At 39.6% G+C, this 23,980-nt stretch overlaps 2 protein-coding genes across 4 annotated transcripts in view; one reads left to right on the forward strand and one right to left on the reverse strand.

Annotated features, from left to right (window-relative positions):
* The window catches only part of REV1 (REV1, polymerase (DNA directed)), a 51,445-nt gene extending 39,482 nt beyond the window's left edge, over nt 1–11,963 (forward strand). For 2 of the 3 annotated variants that reach the window (XM_009583230.1, XM_009583229.1), the window contains exons 18-22: nt 3,089–3,197; nt 4,278–4,489; nt 4,665–4,821; nt 5,710–5,812; nt 7,271–7,693. In XM_009583230.1, coding sequence (XP_009581525.1) covers nt 3,089–3,197; nt 4,278–4,489; nt 4,665–4,821; nt 5,710–5,812; nt 7,271–7,382 — 693 coding nt within the window. In that variant the 3' untranslated portion in view covers nt 7,383–7,693. Of the gene's footprint in view, nt 1–3,088; nt 3,198–4,277; nt 4,490–4,664; nt 4,822–5,709; nt 5,813–7,270; nt 7,694–11,953 lie in introns of those variants that run through there. The other variant, XM_009583231.1, reaches the window with a different exon arrangement.
* On the reverse strand, nt 11,538–23,616 carry EIF5B (eukaryotic translation initiation factor 5B; the record flags this gene model as incomplete). Its single annotated transcript, XM_009583232.1, has 12 exons — nt 11,538–12,320; nt 13,263–13,424; nt 14,025–14,163; nt 15,130–15,294; nt 15,414–15,490; nt 15,601–15,732; nt 17,023–17,154; nt 19,536–19,697; nt 19,828–20,010; nt 20,658–20,789; nt 22,261–22,402; nt 23,549–23,616. Coding segments are annotated over 12 exons (1,602 nt in total), but the record flags the coding sequence as incomplete, so codon positions are not given.
* Between the last annotated feature and the right edge of the window lie 364 nt (nt 23,617–23,980).

Here is a 23,980-nt window from a genome sequence, read left to right on the forward strand (position 1 = left end):
ACTCTTCCATACCCCAGCTGTTTTAAATTATGTAGTTACATTCATTCTTAGGCAAGAGTTTATCATGGACTTGTGTGTTAAATTATGCTGTGCTTTAAAGTACACCCCTCCACACTTGTTTTACCACTCTGTACTCTTTTTCAGGGTAAATTTTAACTGCATATGGGTTTCTATAAAAATTACATTCAGTTTGTGTTTATGTTTTATCTATCTATTAATTAGGTAGTTGAGAATTGATTGTTGTTTCTTTATAACAGTGTTAGTTCTTGAAATCGTCTTAGAAATACCTAATTTACACACTCAAATGCACTGGTTTTCCTGCCTCTACCTCCTAATGCATTTTGTGACTGTGTTCCTTGATGCAAAAATGTTGGCTTACCAGAGCAGCCTTTTTGTTTGAAGATGTAGTTCAAGAAGAATTGGCTACTTCCTATTTATTTTTGGGGGTATGCATACTATCTGTTTTACAATGCCTTATGCTTGTGCTCCAAATTTTCTCCTGAAAACCATTCAGCTTTCTTTATTGGCAAAAAGAGAACTAAGATTTACAATTTTCATTTTCTGAGTTAGGTTCAAGTTTAATACCTAGAATAATATGGTTGAATAGCTTCCTTAGGCTTGGAGAAAAAAAATGCTAAAACCAGTTCATTAATACAGGAGGATTTTTTTCTGTATTAAAATCAAACGTGAACTTAATTCAAAAATAGCGTCTTTGTCTAAATATAGTTTGACACGATTTTTTTTATTGTTAAAGTCTTTGTGGGAGTGTATATTGTATGAATGTGCACAAACATTTAAGATTACTTACTTTCAAATGATGCAGTGAACTAAGTAGTAATAGGTTTCAGGTATAGAAATATTGCAAGCCACTCCAAATTGAGTACTTTAGCTACATCAACTCAGCAAATGTAAATGGTGCCCTGACATCTTTTTATAGCTTAATTAGGTTTGGTTTTCAACCCTTCATTCCTTTTGTCTGAATTGTGTTTTTATGACCAGGTGCCAAGTTAATTGGCTGATAGTGATTTATTCATTAGAAAACATGTGGAAAATGTCCTTTGTTGGGTAAGGTTCTCCCGTAAAAAGAGTCCAGATAGATTACATTTCATTTCCATCAGCTGCTGAAGTAATCTTAAAATTTAGAAGAGCTGTATATCTGTAGCAGCTGAATCCTGTAAAAGCATAGGATGCAAGAAGTAGAGATTACAGATGCTTAGAAATGAATGACATTTGTAGTAGTGGAGTTAATTACTGGTGGCAAATTTGCACCTCGTCCTTACATTGTCTTAACATGGTATAGATTCCTTTTAAGGAAATTTATACAGCACATAAAAAATACTGATAGCTGTATGCTGAGGTAATACACTAATTTGTAAAATCAAGGTTCTCCGTAATGTGAATGTGATACAGCTGTGTGAAAGCTATGTTAGGACACTCTGGCTGTACAGTAAATTCCTAAAACTCCTATTAATTAGTGTAGAATTCATATCAATTTGACTGATGGCTCTTCTAACTGAATTTTTACATGTTACACTTTCAGAGGGCAATGATAGGGGGAATAACAAAAACACATCCAGTTCCCTGTACTGTATTATTTCTGCATGAATTATTAAGTGGTGTACACAAAAAACAGTGTTAATTCAGGGCCTGCCAAATTTCTGACTCTCGAATGCTTAACCAGAGAACACTAACCTTTTTTAAATATTTTATTAAATAAAATTTGTATTTAAAAAATAACTTAAGCCTCTGGACTTAATTGGCTACATTCCTCTACAATGCTTTGTTCTGCGCAATGTATGCAGTAATTGAGGTCAGAGTTGTTCCCATTTCTTTCTTTAATTAGTGCATATTTTGTGTGGTGAAAAATTTGTGTTGGCACATGGAGTTCTAAAAATGGAAAAAATGTTGTGCTAAATTGATGGGTTTTACCTGCAGGAGCATGTTCATGTTTGTTATCTACACAATTTAGACATCATATGTGTGAACAGCACAGCCTACCTTCCTGACATAACATGCATATTTTGGTTTTAAAAAAAGATCAAATCTCTATTGAAAATAGGAGGTAACATGTAATATATATGCATACTTACATATAATAAATACAGTATCTCAGATAATGGTGGAAATTGCATTGTGCCCTTCAAATAGTAATAGTAGTTTTGAATAAATTCTTTTTTGTTTGTGTACATCTCCGAATTTCACCACTGAAATGAAGGGCACTCTCCCACTGGGCAGATTTAATCCTCTAAATGATCGGATTGCCTTTTTTGAATTAGATTTTGCAGATTATGAGCTGAAAACACTGTCCCATAATATTGGGAAACTCAGAATACAAGACTAGTCTGTCACTAAATCGCTACTTCAGACACGCAGTGAGGGAAGATAACTAAAAATACATGAAATTTTATTTTGTCCATATGAGTGTGTATGGCAATTGGCAACAAATGCTTTCCTGTCTAGAATTCAAGCTCTTAGGACAGTTGGAAGGGACTGCGTTTTTATCAGTCAAATAAGGGGTGGACAACTGTGGGAGAAAGAAATGAAACTCTTTTGTGCTAGTTCAAAATATGAGGTAGCTGGACTTGCATTTCTTGTCCTTAAAGAAGCGAGACTATTTCCAAGGATATTTTGTTTGAGGAGTGTAGCAGCTTCCAGGAAATAGAAGTATCAAAAGAAAACGAGGAACAAAAGTCTGATTGTCACAGTGTTTGAGTTTGGAAATTTGAAGGGAGTGTTCTCTGAGTTAGGCTTAATTGTGCTGTTAATATAGCTGTACTGTATATCAGTAGGTGAATAAAAATAGTGAATAAAGTAGGTGAATAAAGATGGTTAGTGTATTATAGGCTCATAAATAGTACTCTTATAAAATAATAAATGTAGAGTAATACTAAAAGGAAAATTTTACGGTTTTTACAAGCTAAAGTATATGAAGAAAATGTACAACATATTTTACAGTGTTTCAGTTATATCTCATTTATTTTCACTTGACATAAAATGTAAATACCTTTCTCATGTGAGTGATGTAGAGGAAAGCAAGCAGTGTTGCTCACTGGTAAAATAATCAAATGAATCTTTTGTTACTGTTCAGGTGGACCCTGAGGTTTTTGCTGCACTACCTGCCGAGTTGCAAGCAGAGCTGAAAGATGCATATGATCAAAGGCAAAAGCAATCAGAGCAGCAACCTGCTAACATTTTTGGTGAGTATATATAGTTGTACAATAGTTTTGTATGGGAGTTGTTTACTCTTCAAAGACATATTGCAACCCTAAATAACAAACTGGAAAATATAACTAACCCTTCTATGAAGATGCTGTGTTAAATCGAATTTCTGTATGTATTTTTGACAGACTGTCAGTTACAACCAGCTGTGATCTCATTTTGCAAACAGATGCCTAGCTTTACTTAAATGGGTAATTAATTCAATTCATTGGCACTGTGGCACTAAACTTACCCATGTCCATATGTTTGCAGAATGGAATGTAAACTTGATATGTCTTGTGATTTTAAGTATTGCATCTTCAGTACCTAAGTTAGTTAAACTATGTTCAGATAGCATTCTCATGGTTCCCTGAAACCCATAGCACTGGTATGGGTTTCAGGCAACTAGAGATATGATACATCTCACCATATGTCTGATAGTCAGATGGTTTTACTCTGAGCTGATCACCCAGGTCTCCTTTTTATAATCGGTAGAAAGAAATAAGATTAATTCCCTGTGCACGTGTTTTGTCATAAAATAGGTTGGAAATGTCATTGGGTTCATTGCCAGTTAAATACCACATTATTGTAATCAAACCTTGATTTCATAGCCAGTGGACTAATGCAGATAGGTTGGTATGATGGAGTGAGAGCGGTTTCCTTGGTAAACTATGATGAAAGCAGTTTGGGGGGCTTTTTGCTGCTGGTTTTGCTATTAACCACTGGTAGGAAGCCTTAGCAGGTATCTGGGTGGGACGGTGCTCTGACTGAGGTGAAGCAATTTGTCCAGTAGGCTTCAGATTTCACCAGCTGCTCATATTCAAGCACTGAAATGCTTGATATTAAAAGGCTTATGGATAGTTGAGTATCCTCTGAGTACACTAATGTCTAGTAGTGCTTTTCAAATACTTAAAACATTGCCCATATCTGGAATGGCATATGTGTGTTAAATTGCTTTATCTAGGTTATGTTCTCCCAATTGATCCATAGATTTTTATGGAAGATACAGAGTCCCCCTTTCAATGGAAAAGTATTAAATTTTAAATCTATCAACCACTGATTGTTCCTGTGTTTTTCAGTGTCAAAAAATCCTTTCCTACACCTGAAGCATGCAACAATGAAAAATAAGAAAAAAATCAGGAAAAAAAATCCAGTCAGTCCTGTAAAAAAGATTCAGAGTCCTTTGAAAAACAAACTCGTTGGTAGCCCTGCAAAAAACATGCTGGCTACATCTGGAAGCCCACAGAAGCTAATAGATGGTTTCTTGAAACAAGAAGGAACAGCTGCTCAGGTAATTTTAACGCTAACAGCTTTTGATAAAGCTGTGTCTGTTTCTTTAGACTTAGTCCATGTTCACAAATGCAGCTTGTTTACTGGATTCTTTACTAGATGCTTATCTATGTGTATATATATGGTGTTACCATATTTGTCAGACTGAGCATTATCAACTTTTATGTTTGGTACAGCTGGAAGCAGTTCCATCAACATCAGATTCTTCAGGCCCATCAGCTCTGCAGACTGAACAGCCTGGTTCATTTAGGCCACAAGCACCTAACCTAGCTGGAGCGGTTGAATTCAATGATGTAAAGACGTTGTTGAAAGAATGGATTACAACTATTTCAGGTACGGGATGTCATGCTAGTGATGATCTTGCATGCATCACAAGGAAAATATTTTTTTAGTAGGCTTTTTGTACTTTCTTCCTTCACTCTTCCTTTCACTGGTTATTTTTCACAGTAATCTTGAAGTCTTACTGCCTTGCAATCTTGGAGTAACGTGATTCTTCCTACTCAGTTGTTATTCTGTGGTTTTGCCAGCTCCTGTTTCTTGCTTAACATCATGAAAATCTACCTGCTCTCTCTTCAACCCATTTGTCAGGCCCTTGTTTCATGCCTTGATGTTACTTGTGCGGGAGGTTTTCCTTATTTTGTCCAACAAATTTTTGGTTTTGTTACAACCACTAGAATGAAAGTTATTGAAAGGGAATTCCTCTTTTAAGAAGACGTCATTTTAGAGGCAAAGGAATGTAGTTTTTTTCAAAATAAGTGCTGGAAAAAATTCTAGAATAAAGTGCAGAAGTGTAACAGTATTGCTAAATTGTGATTTGAATCTTAATGTTATGTCAAACAATTAGCAATGCCTTAGTGTCTTGGGAAATCTAACCTGCGAGATCCTTCATACCCTGGACATTATTATTCTCCTAAGAGTTTCGAAACAGCCATTCCATTCTAAATCCCTATTTCTTTTCCCTTTGGATACTATTAGCTTGGCTGTCATTTGTTCTCACTGAAGGAAAAAAAGAAGAGGTCTACGAGACAGATATTTCAGGACCTTGCAGTCCTTTTATATACACAATTTGTGATGTTGAGGGGAGGTATGGGAATACAGCAGTTGTCAGATCAGCCCCTGATGCGCTAACACTGCAGAATTTCTTTTTATTATATTGCAATTATTCTATGATCATATTCTAAGTATACTTAGAGAAAAGTTCTCTCTTTTTTTTTATTACAGATCCTATGGAAGAAGACATTCTACAGGTTGTAAAGTATTGTACTGATCTAATAGAAGAAAAAGATTTGGAAAAGTTAGATCTGGTTGTGAAGTACATGAAAAGGTAGCTTATTTGCTAGTACTTGTGACATTTAGACTGGTTTTGTTAGCATTTACGCACTAGATGCTTCAATGTGAGGCCACAAGCCTATTAGATATTCCATCAATGAGTGTAAATATTTTTCCCCCAAAATTGGGAGGGGGAAGAAGTTGGGCAGATAAAATAGGTAATTTGTGAAAAATTAATAGTAACATTTAATAGTATTTGCTACAAAGTCTTTTGTTTTCAGGCAAAGGATATAGTTTTTGTCATCATTGTCCCTTTTCTTCATCCTGTTTTCATTCATTTTTCATGTAACCTTAGGTCTTTCCTTTGTTTCTTCTGATTTCAGTTCTCCTGCTGTATCCAGATCCTGTCTCACCCCTCCAACCTATTAAATGCACTTTTATTACTTAGTTATTGTGCTCCTATTACTCTTCCCGTGAGTCAGGAGGCCCAAGTTCCTTGCTTACTAACAAGACTTGCTTACTAACAGATACTTAACTATGGAGCTCAGCTTTCGATGTATTAGATCTGGAAAGTATTTATTTCACAGAATTAATCAACATTCAAAAGACTACAGCAATGTAAAAACTTCGCTATGCTTTTGTATTATGGGATGTCTTTAGGCCTCAGAAAATGCAAATCGCACTGTGCAGTTAACTGTTTTGTAGAATGCTATATAGTAAATTCCTTATAAAACTCTTCAGAAAACATCATGTCCCATTCCTGGTCCCTGTATGTGAGGTTTGCACTGACAGCAGTGTGTCTCTCCAAAGCCTGGTAACAAGCGTAGGACAAGGAATCAGGAGTTGGATGATATGCAGTTGTCCATATGATACTGATGTTCGGTCTTCCAAAGCTGTTAAGTGTAGGAACCCTCTGCTCTCCTGTACTAGTGATCTAGAAGGAGATTTTGAGAGTACAGAGCTGCTCCGTTTTCCTTGGGCATTTCCTTAATTTGCTTCTAGTAGCAGCTGAATGATAGAGGAAACCCCTAGCTCTCCGTGGGCCTCCATTATTTGGTTCCATTTTTAGCAATAAACACAATATAGTGCCCCCAAAACCTACTATTTAAATGTCTTAATCACCCTTGGCATCCATTGGAAGAAAAAAGTAGCGTGTATGTCTTGGGATGAGGAAGGAAAGATCAGGATCCAGAAGCTTGCTATTTCTGATTCTTCAGTATGAGATTAAAGCCCACTTTAATCGCAGGCTTACAACCACTGCAAAATGCTAGCATCTACAGGTTGGTGTGACACCATTCAAATCATAAGTGTCACCACTGAGTGGCAGAGAATCCGTGGCGTTAGATAAGACTTGGTATATTGGAAGAGATAGGGCTTTACCAAGACTGAATCAAGATACCATTCATCGTGAACTGTTATGATCTTGTTTTCCAGTATGAAGACCAATACTTACTGTAAAAAGGACTGGTTCTGTAATGGTAATTTTCTCCCTCTTCTTCCTTTTCCCGTTCAGGTTAATGCAGTCATCTGTGGAATCAGTTTGGAATATGGCATTTGACTTCATTCTTGACAATGTTCAGGTAGTTTTACAACAAACTTACGGAAGCACATTAAAAGTTATCTGAACTTGTAGTAAAGAGCTTGGTGAGAGCCTGGAGCTCTCTGCTAGCTGTGCCATAAGTGCTTGTGAGGTATTTGCAAAGTGCATGATAGTAATGCCCTGAGTTTTTATAATTTCAAATTTCTTTTTAAACAACAAAGTGTTTTGTACATTTCTTTTCAGAAAGTGCCAAATTTGTCAGTATTGCATGTAAATAATTGTGTTAAAATTCTTTTATTGTAGTATAGAATCTATTTACAAAATGTTTGTTTATAAAGTTTTATGGATTTTTACAGTGAAGTGTTTACAGTTGTTTAATAAAGAACTGTATGTATATTTTTGTACTGATTCTATTTTGTGATGCTTCAGTTTGAATATAGCTAACCCCTTTTATTAAAGCCGCAGCTTTGATTCATTTCACGAAGTTTTACACAGTGACCCTGCCTCAACACACATAGGAGACTGCTGTATGTTCACCTGGCTGCTTTTTGTTTCTTCTCTACTAACTTTACAGATTTTAAGCCGAGGGAAGAATATTAGCTCATTCTCAGTTTCATCCTTCAAAGACAGAAACCAGTGTGGCCCAGCCACTCCCAAAGCACACACACGGTGTAAGCTGAAGCGTAATTGCTCTCTGAGCTCTGTGTATTCAGGTGTACGGTTACCTCTAGAGATGTGTGCTCGTGGAGGAAAACAAATGGAGATCTGTAAACAGTTACCCAAAAGAAGCACTGTCAAGGAACTAGGCAGTAGCTAACACGGAGCACTGTTTAAGCCTGTATCAGTCCCCTGCATTGCTCCCACTCAGGGTAGAGCCACATTCCACTCTTAAAACACCACCGTTCTCCCCAGCCTGCGACATGCATTTCCTTTATGCAGCGTAACAAAATAGGTTGTAGTGAGTAGCAGAAGTGAAATAAATAGCCCTATCTGTTTGTGGTAGGGAGTGGTATGCTTGCATCTCTATGGTTTGTGTTTTGGGCAAGTCTGCGTTTTCCAGATGCAGCCTCGTACACCAGCCTCGTAGAGTCATATTTGGCCCAATACGGTGAAGCAAGGCTGTTCAGGTGCCTGGGAAGAAAGAAGACCACTTGAAGAAAACCCAGGTGGTAAGAAAAATCTTTTCATTTTCTGAAGAAATGACTGGGGGGTGGGGGAAAGGGAAATCAGAAGTACCCCACGTAACCCTGGATGGGTGTGGACCCACCCGACTGTAGAGTGGAAAGCTGGAATGCAAACTGGAGCTAGCCCTGGAGCAGGATTTGCACCACCAGCTTAGCTGGAAGCATCTCCACGACCCCAGGGCAGGAGCTGCTGCACTCAGGTTAGCTGCGGCTAACAGTACAGCTAGAGCAGGGAGCGCTCTGCAGCCACTTCACTGGCTGGAGCACAGGGTACTACAGCAGTGACAGCATTGTTTAGCTTTAGGTTGTGCCCTAGGCTTCCCTTGTAATGCACACAGGGAGAGGTACCAACCTGGCAGCCTTCTACAACAAGGTGATGGATGAGGGAAGGGCAGTAGATGTTGTTTCCCTTGACTTGAGTAAGGCTTTTCATAATATCTCCTGTAGCATCCTCATAGACAAGCTGGTGAAGTACAGGCTAGAGACAGGGATGTGGATTGAGAACTACCTGGGCAGGCAGGCCCTGGGCATGGTGATCAATGGCAGAGAGTCCTGTTAGAGGCCAGTCCCAGGTGGTGTAACCCCACGGTCAGTACCAGGTCCAATCCTGTTCAACATCTTCATTAACGACCTGGATGATGGGGCAGAGCAAACCCTCAGCAAGTTTGCTGATGACACAAGATTGGCTGATACGGCAGAGGGCTGTGCTGCATCTAGAGAGACCACCAGGCTGGAGAAACGGGCTGGTGGGAACATCATGAAGTTCAACAAGGAGAAGTGCAAAGTTCTGCACCCAGGGAGGAGCCACACCGTGTACTGGGGGCCACCTGGCTAGAAAGCAGCTCTGCAGATAAGGCCCTGTGGGTTGCTTGAGCCAGCAATAGTCGCTCACAGCAAAGGCAGCCAACAGCCTCCCAGGCCGCATCAGGAAGAACATCACCACTCTGCTCAGCACTGGCGAGACACACCTGGTCCAGTTCTGGGCTCCTCAGTGCAACACCAACGCAGGGCCACAAAGTTGCTTAAGGGAGTGGAGCTTCTCTCATAGTACCAAGAGAGGCTGAGAGGGCTGGGACTGTTCAGCCTGAAGAAGAGAAGGCCAGGGGAAGGGGGGAAGAATAAACACCTGATGGGGGAATAAGGAAGACAGACAGACGCTCCTCTGTGGTATCAAGTGAAAGGGTACAAGACAATGGGCACAAACTGGTACAAAACATTCCTTTTAAACACCACCCCCGCCCCCAGAACAGGTTGTCCACAGGAGTTGTGGATCCTCCATCAGTGGAGATGCTCAAAACCCAACCACAGTCCTGGGCAACATGCTCTGACTGTCCATACCCTGAGCACAGCGGGGGTTTGGACTTGGTGACTGGAAGAGGTCCCTTCCAATCTCAACCAGTCTGTGGTAAGTCTGATTTTTCCAGTTTAGGTTAGCTTGTTAGATATTGGTCTATATAACTGCATCTCTTTGTAGATAGATAAATCTCGGGGGGGGGAGGCGGGCTGGAGAAGGACCTTACCTCAATCAAGTTGTCTAGGTTTCCACTAGTTTCTAGTTTGGGTCTTTCAGAGCCCCTTTAGTTGCTGCTTTTGAAGCTGCTAACTGTTCACACAGAGGAATGTATTTGCTGAAATTCAAGCAAGTATTTTACCAGTTAGGTTTCAGGTACGCAGCTCTGGTTTTGTGACTGCTCCTCAAGACATACTTCAAACTAGCATCTTTTTCTTTAAAACGAGAACAAAGCATTACTTGCTTAACTGAGGGAGGCTGTTTGTGATTATATTTTCATTCTCCCTTAGTGATCCCTGCTTCAAGCCCTTAAATATTACATTCAACAGTTATCTGCTTCCTTAAAGCCTTTTAGTGAAGGTATTTTGTTAAGTTCCACAACAGCAACCTGCAATAGCAGCATGATCCTTTCCCCCAGGTTTTTATCCACATTCAAGGGAACAATCAAGAATACGTCAAGACCACAATGTTTGACATCTGGGTTCTTAAGTTAAGAACTTCTTTTATTAGTGTAGTTTTCACGATTGCATAGTTTGCAAAAGAAAATTGTAACAGTTAAATGCAGTCTCCTCACTGTGATCATTCTATTCTAAACCACCGACACACCCAGTGATGTGAGTTTGCACCACGCGCCAACCATACTGCAAAGGTCCTTTTCACTGGCAAGTTTGAAGTCTAACAAACCAAAAAAATTCTGGTAATTTAAATTCCATTGCCAAAGGAGGCAAGTTATTACATGTTCCTTTGTAATGGAGTCCGCACAATCCCAATTATAAAATTCAGATTTTTCTAACAAAAAAAGTAATCTCAGTGACAGAAGAAATCTGATCAAACTGCATGTTGCAAGTTAAATTCTTGTAAATATTTTAAATGCTAAAAATCTCAGCTACATGCAAGATCGTTATCAATTTTGTTTCAGCTTGTGCTTTTGAGAAGTGCTTAGCTCCTCTCAACATGAGCTGTGAGTTACCAGGAGACTACCTGATGAGAGGTGTGTTGAGCTGTCATCCTAAGCAGGGAACCCCAGGGGAAGGAAGGGTAGGAAAATGCTGGGATTACAGACTGGTTAACGTAGTTTATGATGACCAGGAGTCAAACGCATTTCGAGCTGGTTCAGTCCCATGGTGTCGGATGACTCGACAGCTTTGATGCAGCATCCAAAGTCACTGCTCACTTGCAGACAGGGGTTTTGCAGGTGCTTACCACGACTCTGATCAGCAGCTGGAGAAGAGATGCCACATCTAAACTCCTCCCAGCAGAGGGAATTCCTCTGGGAATTGTGACTTGCTAAACACCTGGCCTGCAACTCCAGTGCTTTGGGAACACAGTAAGAGACATGAGCCACCGGGATCACCACCACCACGTGCAGTGCACGCTCCGCAAGGGGAAGTGAAGCCAGAGGAAGAAACGCCTTTGCTTGAACACGCCTCCGTTACTCGGCCAAGCACAGCAAGGCAAGGCTCCTCCTGGCACCTCCACATCTGTCACAGCCCATGAAGTGAAACTTTGTTTATTGAAGCAAACTGTAAAACAAATGGGCTACTATGTCCATCTCCTTTATTTGCAGCTCTGCGTTATAATGATTACAGGTCGACTTTCATGAACTGTACAAGCAGTAAAAGGCGGCCAACTATGCTTTACATCATTGTTTCACACAAAGCAAATACAGAAATACCCAATTGCCTAATTTTCTATTTAAAAAAATTTCTATAGGCACAAAGCAGAAGAATGTTGGAAAAGAGAGTCAAGGGAAGAGGTATGCATAAATAAAGAAGTACTTCTTACATCAAAAATGTCCCAAGAATCACAAAGTCTGCAGAAGCTTGCTTAATCAAATACTGCAGTACTGATCTCATCAGTATAAAAGTGAAAGAGCTTTAGTTCTGTAATAAAAATTCAATTTATTTTATTTTATTTTGGAGAGAGGGAGGGAAGAAGGGTAGAAGGAAGGTGTATGAGAAGGAAGGGCAAACTTTAAAACAGCAGCCAGTATTAGGAAGGGCAGTGGGAGAGGAACAGGCACATTGGAATCATGGGAACATGTAAATTGACCACTGTCAAACCAGTGTAAATTTCTTGGTTTCTCATGGAAAACATTTTATCCACATATTTTCCTGCCAAACATATATCCAACACTGTCTTCAATATATGACTTTGTTGGTAACTTTTAGAACAGGAATAGTGCGTTTATTCCTGCCTCCCCATTGCTGTAAAAAGTCATCTAGATGATTTCAAACACTTTCTTCAGCTCTACTATAAGCTGCCAGTCAGACTTCTGCATTTCGTCCCTGAACCAGTCCTTCAGCGCATCGATGGACTGACGACTGATCTGTAATACACAAGACAAACCCATCAGAACCATACGCATGCATATTAACAGAGGCAGCTTTTAGTACGTTGGAAGCAATTAGTCTGAAGAAAGGGCATCCGTCTGCACAGCAGGAAAGCTCGTTCTAATCCCAGTTTTGCTACTGATCTGCTGCATGACCTGTCCCATTCATTTCCCTTCTTTTCTCCTCACACCCCTCACCTGGTCTCAGAGCCTGCAGAAGCACAGACAGTCTCGCGCCTTGTGCGGTAAGGCAAGAACCTGTGACCGGAGAGGATCTCCCGCTTTCCCCGGGGCCTGCAGCACCAGCACCGCCTCCCAGTCCCTGTCACAGGCCCTGCCTCTGCATCTGAAAAGCCCCTACGGCTACTCGCCCCCCATTTGTGGGTACATGCCCCCAGTGTGCGCGTGGCAGGGGGGTGTCTTACAACATGGTAACTAAAGCAGTTGGGGACATGGAGAGCTGTGGCTTTACCTCGGACAGTAGAGAACTCAGCAAGGAATCGTCTCCTCATCCAAGCCCAGTGTTCCAGAGTCGGAGCGACTGAAGTATTGCTATTTATTGCACAATTTCAAAACTAGGCAAACAATCACGCTGTAATGCCATGGGGGACTGCTAAGCTGCTCTCAGCACCAGCTACATACAATGGGATGCAAATAGCTTATTTAGCATTTTACCCCCTCAGGTGCAGTAAGCTGCACAGTATTTTTAGCTGCAGTACATCATTCCTTCGGTCCTCTTGAGGGGCACTACTACAAACCTCAAAACATGGCTACAGAGAAACCTGGCTGAACAATGCCACAGACAAACCATTTCCAGTGTCTGTCTGTCCCTGATGGGAGGTTCCTAGTGTATGTTTTTCAGGCTTCATGCAACATTTCCACTTCACACAAGCTGCCACTATGTCATAAACCCTCTCCAGAAATACAGATTGCTTTTACCTTACTGACGAGGATATCTGTTGCTTCAAAATGTCGTCCATACATTTTAGGTGATTCACCAGGAATAGGTTCTATTTTAACACATACTTCTTGGCCTTTTTTTGCAACCTCCACTGGTTTATGGTTTATTTCAATGCTTGTAACTATTCCAATTTCAACAAACTGTAATACAATGAAGAAGCTGTAATACACATCCACAAAACCTCTGTGCGCACACTCTTCTCTAAATTCCCGTTTATATACACAGACTTGCTCGTACGAAGTACTGCACCAGCAGAGCAGCCACCTCAGAACTGGCAAAGCAAAACATACTGCACTATAAGCACATTGTACTGAAAAGGGCAGCAGCATCAACCCATCGTAGTTCATCTGGGATATCAACTTGTTATCCCTTAAAATGTCAGAAGTTGACTTCCCCCCCTTATTAGCTACCAAGAAAGACAATTTTGCTCGTTACTTTATATCACAATACAGAAATTGCAGCGGGGGAAGGAGGGAGGCTGACTGGCAGATACCCTCTAGCCATGCTTCTGGTAGGGCCCTGCGGCAGTCAGGAGGCTGTGCCGCGCTTAAGGACTCAACTCTGTTCCAGCAGAGAACAGTAAGATGGTTGATCACCAGGAAACAGACTTGATCTAACAGTCTGAATCTCATCTACCAAAACTCTGTACACTGGGGAAAGGCATGCAAGCGTTTCCTGGTGCGTTGTCCCAGGAACTACGAGGCAGATCAAACGTCCACCGGGAAGAGGTGCTTACTTACATTTTTGCTAGGTACACACATGGGAGTCCCCTGCTTCACCTGGCCGGCCTCCACAACCACGCCCATCACTATTGGGTCACGAGAGTTGAAAATGAACTGAGGGAGTATTTTCATCTTGCAAGGAAATACTGCTATATGCCTGGAAGATGACAAAGAAAAGGCATTTTGAAATAGATACTGGAACAACGCACACAACATTAACAGTTCTGCCTTCTCCCACACTTCTTGGGCATTTATTCTAGGAGTGTCACTGGGGGAGGAATCAAGCAGGAAAAAACTCTTGTCCAATCTTGCTATTTCTAGTCAATACTTGATCTTCAAGAACTATAGGGAACAGTAATCAAGCATGGCTGGCATGGATTTTATTTTGACTAGCTTGGGCAGTCAACTAAGACCAAGACCAAAGGAACAGTAATTTTACAGTATAATTATAGTCTCAGAAGAGCACAGGAATAGAAATAATATTGCCTCAACCCAACACAGGGACTCCAAAAATTCAAGATTTTTGTATGTAAAGTGAATGAATTTTTTTAAATGCTGAGGTATACAAACTCAAATTGGGATCAATATGAAATGACATACACTTTCATTTATTTTGTCTGTCCTTACTTCACTGATGATCAGCCAATGACACAGATTCCAAAAATTAATTTTGGGTCCCTATAAATTCTTAAATGATTGCATATTCATGTTACTGCAGTCAGAACTAAGCCCTGTACACTGGAATTGCATAAATATGAAACAATAGAATCCAAATCCCTTCAGTTTTGTTTTCTCTGCAAGACTAACCCATCTGTCACAAAGCAGAAACAAAAGCCAAGTATACAAAGCAAACATTAATAAGAACAGTCCATATTACATGATAGTTTTAGCTAAATCTTATAACCGCTTCACAACTCTCACCCTACTAAGCCTAATCCCAGATGTAAACAATTAGACTGGAGTTACTGTCCTATCCTCATCCTCCTTTCCTTCCTTCCTATTGGAGCTACGTGCTAAATTATATATATGGAAACAAGAAGTTAAATGCAATTTCATTTATAATAAAACAATTAAGAGACACTGTTACTTGGGAAGCATCCAGAATAGGATTGCTGTTACTTACTTGAATTCCTCTTGTTTCTGTTTTTTGTAGTCTTGTCTATATTTTGTGAAGGCATCAAATAAATGATAAATTATTTCAGCACTAAAAATTCGAACTCCTAAACTATCAGCCATTTCCTGTGCATCACGTTCAATCCTCACATCGAATGCCAGAATGACTGCATATCTGTAAGTAAAAATAAGTCACAGTTCACTAGACAGACCATAGAACCAGAGCTAAGGAGGGGGCCTTCCTAAAACACCACCGCACATTTATCAGCATAGTAAAGCAAAGCCGTTACTTACTGTGGGTCATGCTCCAGCATAACTGATGCCTTCATAACATCTTTTTTATGGACAGGACCTATGTTAATTCCTGAATACTGTTGAAAAGGAAAGCCACACAAATCAGTCACTACTCTTTCTGAGTCAAAAGGAAACAGTTATCAAAACATAGAAACAACAACATCAGGTACAGCATAGAAGTACTTACTGGCACTTCTGATGTTTTAAGAAATTCAAGTAATGCTTCTAAAGAGCCTAAAGTAGAAGCCTGGACATAAACACCTTTCTCTTCTAATTTGATTGCATTCAGTGTTTGCTTCAGTTCATGTATTAGTTCATCCTTCAGAAAAAAAAGAAGAAAAAAGCAAGTTTTAATTCTATTGCTATTATGCCGCAGTGTACAAAGTCTTTCTGTTCACGAGCTGCTGGAAGTATGTGACAGCCATACTGATAGGTACCAACTTACAGACTTGCAGTAAGTTGCAGCCCTGTGATATACTGCTGCTTCCTTCTGGCATTGGAAAAGTCTGAACTGAACTAGACTTGAGGATTTTGCAAGAAGGTGATCATGTAACACAAAGCAGATGCCCATCTTGGGAGCTAGTAACATGTCTCTGCAGACTACACATTGCTCTCCCCAGCACTGTAAGTTTCTACTGGCAAGACTGAGTGAACACACACCCCACAGCGTGTGGCAGTATCTTTGGTTGCCTAACTGAGGATCAACAATAAAAGCAGACACTCCTAAAACTGTGAGCTGGAAAGGATTCTGAACGCTCTTTAGGCCTAGGTACAAAGCAGAGGATACAAGAGCAGCAAGGCCATTTTGCTGCTTTCAGAGAAGTTAGAAAAAAACATTTAAGAGTCCATGCTTTTTAAACCCACTCAGTCTTTTCCTCTGCCAATGGGTGTTGCCATTTACTTTAAGCCCTCACATATCTACTACTAGTACGCTTTACATACATACTTGTACGTACCCAGAAATAAGGTCTGTATTTGGAGGACCTGAAAGATTAACCTCCCTTTAGAGGCAAAGATAAGTAGACAGAAGGCTAAAGTAAAACTATGGTTAAAAGTAAACGATCAACATGTGAGTTTCCTTTTTAAAATAACTTCCTGACTTTGGAGAACAGGAGCATCTCATCTCAATTTTGGTTTTAAGATAGCTACGTTCTTTCCTCGGCCATTTTTAAAGTGTAAGTCACGAAAGAAATTTACTACAGAAGTGTTAAAATCAGCTTTGCAATTATGGTAGTTTGAAGAACTCCACTAGCAGATAATTGCCTAATATAATTTAATTGAAATATATGCATAAATTACTAAAAATACCAAATCAGTAATTAACAAATAGCCAAACTATGCTACAATACTTGTTTTCAAACCTTATTCTACCAGCAAAGACACCCCAGCAAAATATCAGGGAAAAGCTAAGGGTCAAGATACTAAAAACATCACCACACTCATGCTTCACATGGACACAAGGCTACAGCGTATTATTGTAACGTTTTTTAAAACACAACCAAAAAAAGTTACCTGCGTACTGAGCTCTCAACATTTGAATGAGCTTCATCACCAGAACACTCAGTTACCCCCCAGTTTAAGTGTCTTATTTCAACATTAGCCATCTCACCTTGAGGACTGGGACTTCATCTTCTTTATAAGCTACAAGCAATGGCAAACCAGCCAAAGTTTTTTCCAAATCTTTCCCAAGAATCTTCACACCTTGAGCAGCAACGACTTCTTTGTGCTTTTCATACTGGTTCTGAAAAGGAGAATACACAATAGCAAAGAGTTCATGTAGAAGCTATGCAGCAACACAAAGTAGTGCTGAGCAGCTAAAGAACTTGCTACCAGCAAGCACAGCAGATAGCATGACAGTGAAGTCCAGCAGTGAAGCTCCCATCTTTCATCAGTGATTTTCTCTACTTCACATTCCTGGCATGCATGTTTCAGTCTGCATGCTCCTTTCCCATCAGATACCTTCCCAACGCTGCCCACCCCCCACCAAGGAAGGCAGGGCAGGGAGAATCGTCTAAAAGCAGAGAAGATGGCCAAAAAGGAATATATACTAGAAAAGAGCAAGCAGTGATAGGCAGCTGCCCACTAAAAAACAAACAAAAAAAACCCCATAAATTCAGCCCCATAGGGAAGTAAGGGGAAGATGCTGACAGCTTAACTAAAACACTAAAGCTTAGCTGACACAGCCCAAGGCTCTGTGCAAGAAGAGCTGCCTCATTCTGCCCCTGGAGGCCTCCCATCCAGCCTTCTCATGTACATAGTTCCATGCTCAATTTCCCAGGTGCTCCTCCCCACCCAGGGGAACCTCAAGATCTCTCTCCACTCAGGGCATGGCTCTAAGGCATCACAGAAGCAGTTATTTCTGAAGACCTTTAAATCAATGTTGGGGGGATTTTCTGGTTTGTTTCTTCATTTTCTTTGTTTACAAGATGTCCCATCCTTTTCTTGAAACTGCAAGGCAGCTTCCTTCCTCAGTAAGCACTTTGTTCCTGCAAGCCTCTATTCTTTAGCCCTCCACCCCAAAATTTGGGTCTTATTTCAAGGATGACAATTCCCCATGGACAGGCTGAATTGAAATGTATCCTCATTGCCTGCTTCAAAAAAAAAACAAAACAAAACCCACACCAGCTCTCTTGATCCACTTCCCCAGCTAAAGGCTCCCAAATCCAGTGTTCTCTGTCTCGGTGGTGGTAGCCTATACTGCATCTCCCACCGAAGTGCAGAAACTCATCTGAAGATCTTGGTGATGGGAACCTGTGATCTGTTACGTTGCTATTCAGTCCCACAAACAAACTTCAGTCTCATAAGAGTTTCACACACCAGTTTAACTTCTGCTTTAAATAAAGGGAAGCAAACAGACGGAAATGCTTTCAATTCATTCCTCACAGTACCAGAATATATTCAACAGCTTCCAACAAAGCAGAGAACATAACCTAAGCATAAATGTCAATTTTCCTTTTGCCACTCTCTAGCCATTATCAAGTTATTACTATAAAACTGTGCTCCAGAGCAGGAAGCCTGACTTAGATTCTCCAAGGCAACTGTCCTACCCCACAGGTGTATTAGACTGCCGTATACACAAGTGGAAAGAGTAACTCGTCTTCCTATTTAAAGCAGGCCAAGAAGCAGAGGATCACCATGGCAGAGAGAGAACACCAACATCAACCCAGGCCCCAGCAATTATTAGTACTATTTTACAAGAGTATCTAAGTTTAGGGAAGGAAGTAGATTAAACACTAAGGACTACAGTGGCCTGCAGAGACACAGCTCTCCAACAAAATGAAGCACACCACAATTGTTATGGCCTTAGATTAGGACCCTGACACTAGTTTTCCACTTCTAAACCAAACCTTTAAGGGCTGTCCTATTACATTCACCTAGGTTATCTGATTGGTTTTCTTTGCCTTAAGCAAAATCTGTGCGCTTATTCTTTCCCTTTTGAACAGGAAAAATCAGAGCAGCTCTTTTCATCATCTTTCATTTGTATGTATTAATATTAATGTATGTACTAATGTATTTATAGCCTTTAGTTTCTGTGGCTCTCCTCCTCCTTTCATGGAAAGCAATACAGGCAGGATCTCAAATTCAGTGTCTCTCCCCAGTCTATTAAGACTAGGGCAGCAAACCTCCAACAACTCTTGAAAATGACAAAAGGCTGCAGATTCTGCAGAGGTCCTGGTCATTGCCACTCACCAACTGCTCCTAGAAACTCACTTGTTCACTTTTCTCAAGTCTAAGTGTATATGATTTTTGTTATTAAAAAAACACTTTTACTAATAATATGTATTTTAACTCAGAAGTCACTGTACTAGTACACTCCAATTTTCATTAACATGGGTGTCTCCCTCTCACACATAGCCACATGCTTAAATCCCTTATTAAAGCATACACATCTTAATCCTCACTGCAAGGCAACTCCTTGATCCTTTTCTTTGCCACTGTTATAAACAGACACACCGATAGGTAAATACAAGTACTAGATGTGCACTGTCTTCCCCTGTAAGTCATCCTTAGATACTGCTAATATAACTGCACTCAACTGCATTCTCCTTTTTTATAAAACTTTATTTTTTTTTCTGGTTCTAAATCTTCTCTAAATGTCAATAAACTAACCAGTTTCCATACCTTAACTCGTAGCTCCTTCATAGGAGGAGGCAGCAGAAGACCTCTAATCTGAGTTACTATAGGACCTTCTACCCCAGGAACAATAATGGTGTCTCCTTCTTTCAGGCGTCCATTAATCAAAATAACATCTATAGTAGTGCCCATGCCTGGTAGTGCTTTAACCTGAATGAAAGGGGAAAAAAAAAGTTACTCCCTACTTAAGCACTTCAAACACACCTTTTTCAACCAGGAAGAAGGGGGCAGGGAAGGGAGAAATTTCTAGATGAATTTCAGAGAACAGCTGCTGAATTACCTCCATGACTTGAGCTCTCAGCTCCTGACATTCAGCTAGTCTCTTGGTCAGCATAGTTTGCGTTAGCTCAACGAGAAGAGCTATCAGACTTCCCATGCCATCCCCTGTGTGAGCAGAGGTAGGTACAAGAGAAACAAAAGTGCGGGGATCCTTATTCTCATAAAACAAGGCAGCGTTCAAGCCCTGGAATCAGGATTAATAGTTACATCGGGAAAAACATACATTCACATCAGTATCAACAGTAACATTCAACCCCAGTCAATTAGAATTGCATTTTTTAAATCCCAATTTTAAAAAAAACATTGTTACTGACAGTATGCTGTGGATCATGAAGCCTCAACCCACACTTGGAAGCAGTATGGGATAACTCTACAAAGCTAATTACCACATCTAGCTTCTAGACAGCATCGTATGTCGCCAACAGAAGTTCCCAGAACTGATGTGATTCATGCCCTGCCAGCATCCAAGGGAACAAGAGACAGATGGGATTCTCTCAGGCGATTCCCAAAGAAAGAAAGAATAGGGACAGAAAACTTAATCTGCTATGCATGACTCCACTGACCACACACAGCAATTAGCTGCTACTTTTCTCCAAACCAGCACTCTAAGGATGGAGCAGTTAAAAGAGATTAATTTAGCAACAACAAACTTTGGTTTATGAGAGGTAACACCAATGTGTGAGAAGAGATGCAGCAGTTTTCTTGATATTCCAAGTTGTTTTGTGGAAAGAAAAAAAACACCAAAACAAAAAACCCCACACACAAACCACACCACCCACCGTCTTTACTATCACTTTTGTTAACCAAAGAACCTTGAATATCCCAGCCTACCTGTTTCGCAAATTCCACTATGATAGCTTTTGCACGTTCTTCAAATTCATCTTTCGTATTCTTTTTCTGCTTCTTTAAGGTCACAGCTACATCTGTATCTGGACTTTTTTTCCAGTCATATAACCTATCAATCTTGAAAATACAGTAATACGTCATTTTATGCAGCTTACTAAAAGGCATCTTTATGCATATGCCACATCATCTGTCAGAAATACTTTACCAGCCAACATAGTTAGCCATCTATTTCCTCCAGTAATCAAATTAAATCTTTTCATTTGCTTTAGCTGCTATATTTATCTCTGTTTACGTATTTACCCAATGTCAGACAGTATTTCACAATAGCAATACTACTTCAGGTTTTAAAAATTCAAGCTGTAATAATCTAGGTTCATATGGGAAAAGTTTATATACATTAATTACATCAAGTTTAAGGTAAAACATTCAGGAGAGAGAGCCATATATAGGTTCACATACACAAAAAAAGAAGGTGGTTTTTTTTTCCCCCTGAAAAGAGACTGTTCTAGCTTTACAAAGAACTTTTAAAACTTACTGGTGAATTTGGACCCTTTCTCATGTTGCTACACAGAAGGGATCACAGGGGAGTTGTTCAAAAGACACAACTGCATACTTCAGAAATACTTCCCTAAGTAAGTTTTCAAAGCAGGATGGACTTAGTCCAAGCAACTGTTATGTTTGCTGTACAAATCAAAACTACATCTTTAGAAAGTGGATTATAACCTGGTCAAATGAAAGAACTATAACCTGAAATGCAAGAATTTTTGGCTATTTAATCTCAGGCTCACTGTAGGCCTTAACACCTGTTCACCCAATAGTTTTTTTAAAAAAGCAGCTGTTTTCAGCAATGAGATAGTGGCCGCCTCAGTTCCAATCACCTCCAATCTTAATGCTCATTTTATTTTTTAAAGTATACTGCAATTTTTACACTGCACATGAATACCCTTCCATAAATTCTCTGTCAGCATGTCAGATAGCATTCAAAGTCATTGGACACAAGTAATTTCCTCATTATAATTCATATAAATCATCACAAAGAACCAGCGTAATTTCTCATGCACAGGATTTCTAAAAACAAGGTTGAAAATAACTGGCTTTACCAACTAATATTGCAGAGCCTGAAATACTTCCCACCAATGATCAACATTATTGTTCCATGAGCTTAAAAGCCAGCTTGTCTTCAAGTCAAACTAACAAGCATCAGTAGCTAAAATAAAGTAAGACTTTTCAACATGAAGCTTGTCTTTCCATTTTATCAGAAAATGCACACAAATCCAGATAAGTAGGTGCAAGAAAAAAAACACAACTGAAGTACAACTTCCAGAAGTGTGAACCATATACAGAAGTTACATAAGGTAAAGAAACTTATCAGTAAGGACTCCGAGAAGAACTGATAGATTGTTCTGCAAAGCTCCTGTAAAGCCACTGGGGTATCAAGGACATGAAAATTACAACAGAGGATCTAAGAACCACTGCTTCAGACTTTACACAAACAATTCAAGTTCATGGAAGAAAACAGAAAATTGTCAGATGCCAAATACACTATTAGAGTACAAAGACACACTATTAGAGTAAAAAGCTATCTTACCTTGTTGAGAGCTACTATAAAGGGGCATTTCTTCGATTTCAACAGATTTATTGATTCAATTGTCTGTGGCTCCAAACCATGCATGATGTCAACTACAAGTATAGCAATATCACAAAGTGAGCTTCCTCTATTTCTTAGATTGCTGTGGCATTAAAAAAGGAAAAAAAAAAAAATCAGTCATAGCAACAGAACAATAAAAACACCAAATACAATGTCAAACTTACATTGACCAACAAAAGGCTAAAGCTGATCAAGCAGTTATTTTTCCCTCAAAAATGTAAACTATATCCAAAAAAATATTCAAATCACACTGCGTAAATTCCATTTAGCAGAATATATTAGAGTATGTGTAAGCAAAAATAAGAAACTATTATTCTTCCAAGAGTTCTCCTATTATTACATATTTTTACACGTTAAGATATGTTCTGATTTTTTCTGAGTGAGAATTGAGACGGTTACAGTGAAATACAGGAGTGCAAAATCTGAACAAGACGGTTTATTTTACAGTACTACATAAACACTAGGATTATCAGACATCTTTGGTGCCAAACAAAACCTGGCTAGAAGATGAAGAGCTGTAAGCGATATGATGCCAAGGAACTGATCAGAACATTACCAAGTACCCTAAGACATGGCATTTCAATGCTCGCAGAAGTTTATGTTTAAGAATGTCACATCGAAGTCTTAACCCTTCTGTTCGGAGATTCTATCTCAGTTCGAGCACTATCTCAGTGAGCACAGTTATGCATACCATGTTTTAAACTTAAAAGTTGGCTTGCCTGCATGCCACCGGTGTTCCTAGACAGCATATGGTCTCTGCTAAGACTCAGCTGACTTGTGCAATTGGTAACCTCGTCTTATGAACTCAGTTACCTTAACTGCGACACTATGAACTGGAGGCTAGGACAGAAGTTTTAATTTTTCACAGCAGAGTTCTTAGGTCACCTGAAATCCTCACCTTTTCTTCTCCAGCTAGCTTCCTGCTTCCGCCTTTCCTCTTACACTAACTATTAAGAAAAAAGTTATTTACATGCTTTGTCAGATATTCATGGCTCAATTGGCATGAAGATAGAAAACTAAACAGATAAAAGGCCAGCAATTAACCAGATATAAAAAGCACCTGCAAACTAAGTAAATCCACTTATTCCTCTACATTAGGTTGTTTGGGTTTTTTTTAAAGTGAGAAGAAACACAATGGATTAGGCAAAGACCTAGCACTTTGTTAAAAATATATCCAGACGCTTTAGCCATCACTTCTGGGAAGTACTATATTGTGAGAAAACATTACCTGAAAGATTCATGTCCTGGAGTGTCGATTATCAGCATGCCCGGAATTTTTATGTTCTCTCTGTCAAACTAATATTTCGAAATATTAGCCATCTTGAAAGATTACACAAGAAGGGAGAAAAAAAAAAAAACTAAAGAACTGGCAGCATTACTGACAGCCTTCACTTCAAAAATCCAGATACATATTTTAAAAAAGGCCAGTACCCTCTTTAAACCAAATCACTCAAAGCTCATTTTGATATAAAAAAATTATGATGCAGCACATTCCCCTAGGTATCAAGTGGCCATAAGCTCAGCTAAAATTTCTAAGACAAGGCAGCCTACAGGGGAAAAAATAGTTCAGGCTAGTGAGATTTATCATCCTTGCCTTGAACATTTCCTCCTCTCCACTGACTTTACATTTTTAATAAATTGAGTAAAATCTTGGAAAAAG

Source organism: Fulmarus glacialis, unplaced genomic scaffold (assembly GCF_000690835.1).
Source record: "Fulmarus glacialis isolate BGI_N327 unplaced genomic scaffold, ASM69083v1 scaffold13598, whole genome shotgun sequence".
NCBI lineage: Eukaryota > Metazoa > Chordata > Aves > Procellariiformes > Procellariidae > Fulmarus > Fulmarus glacialis.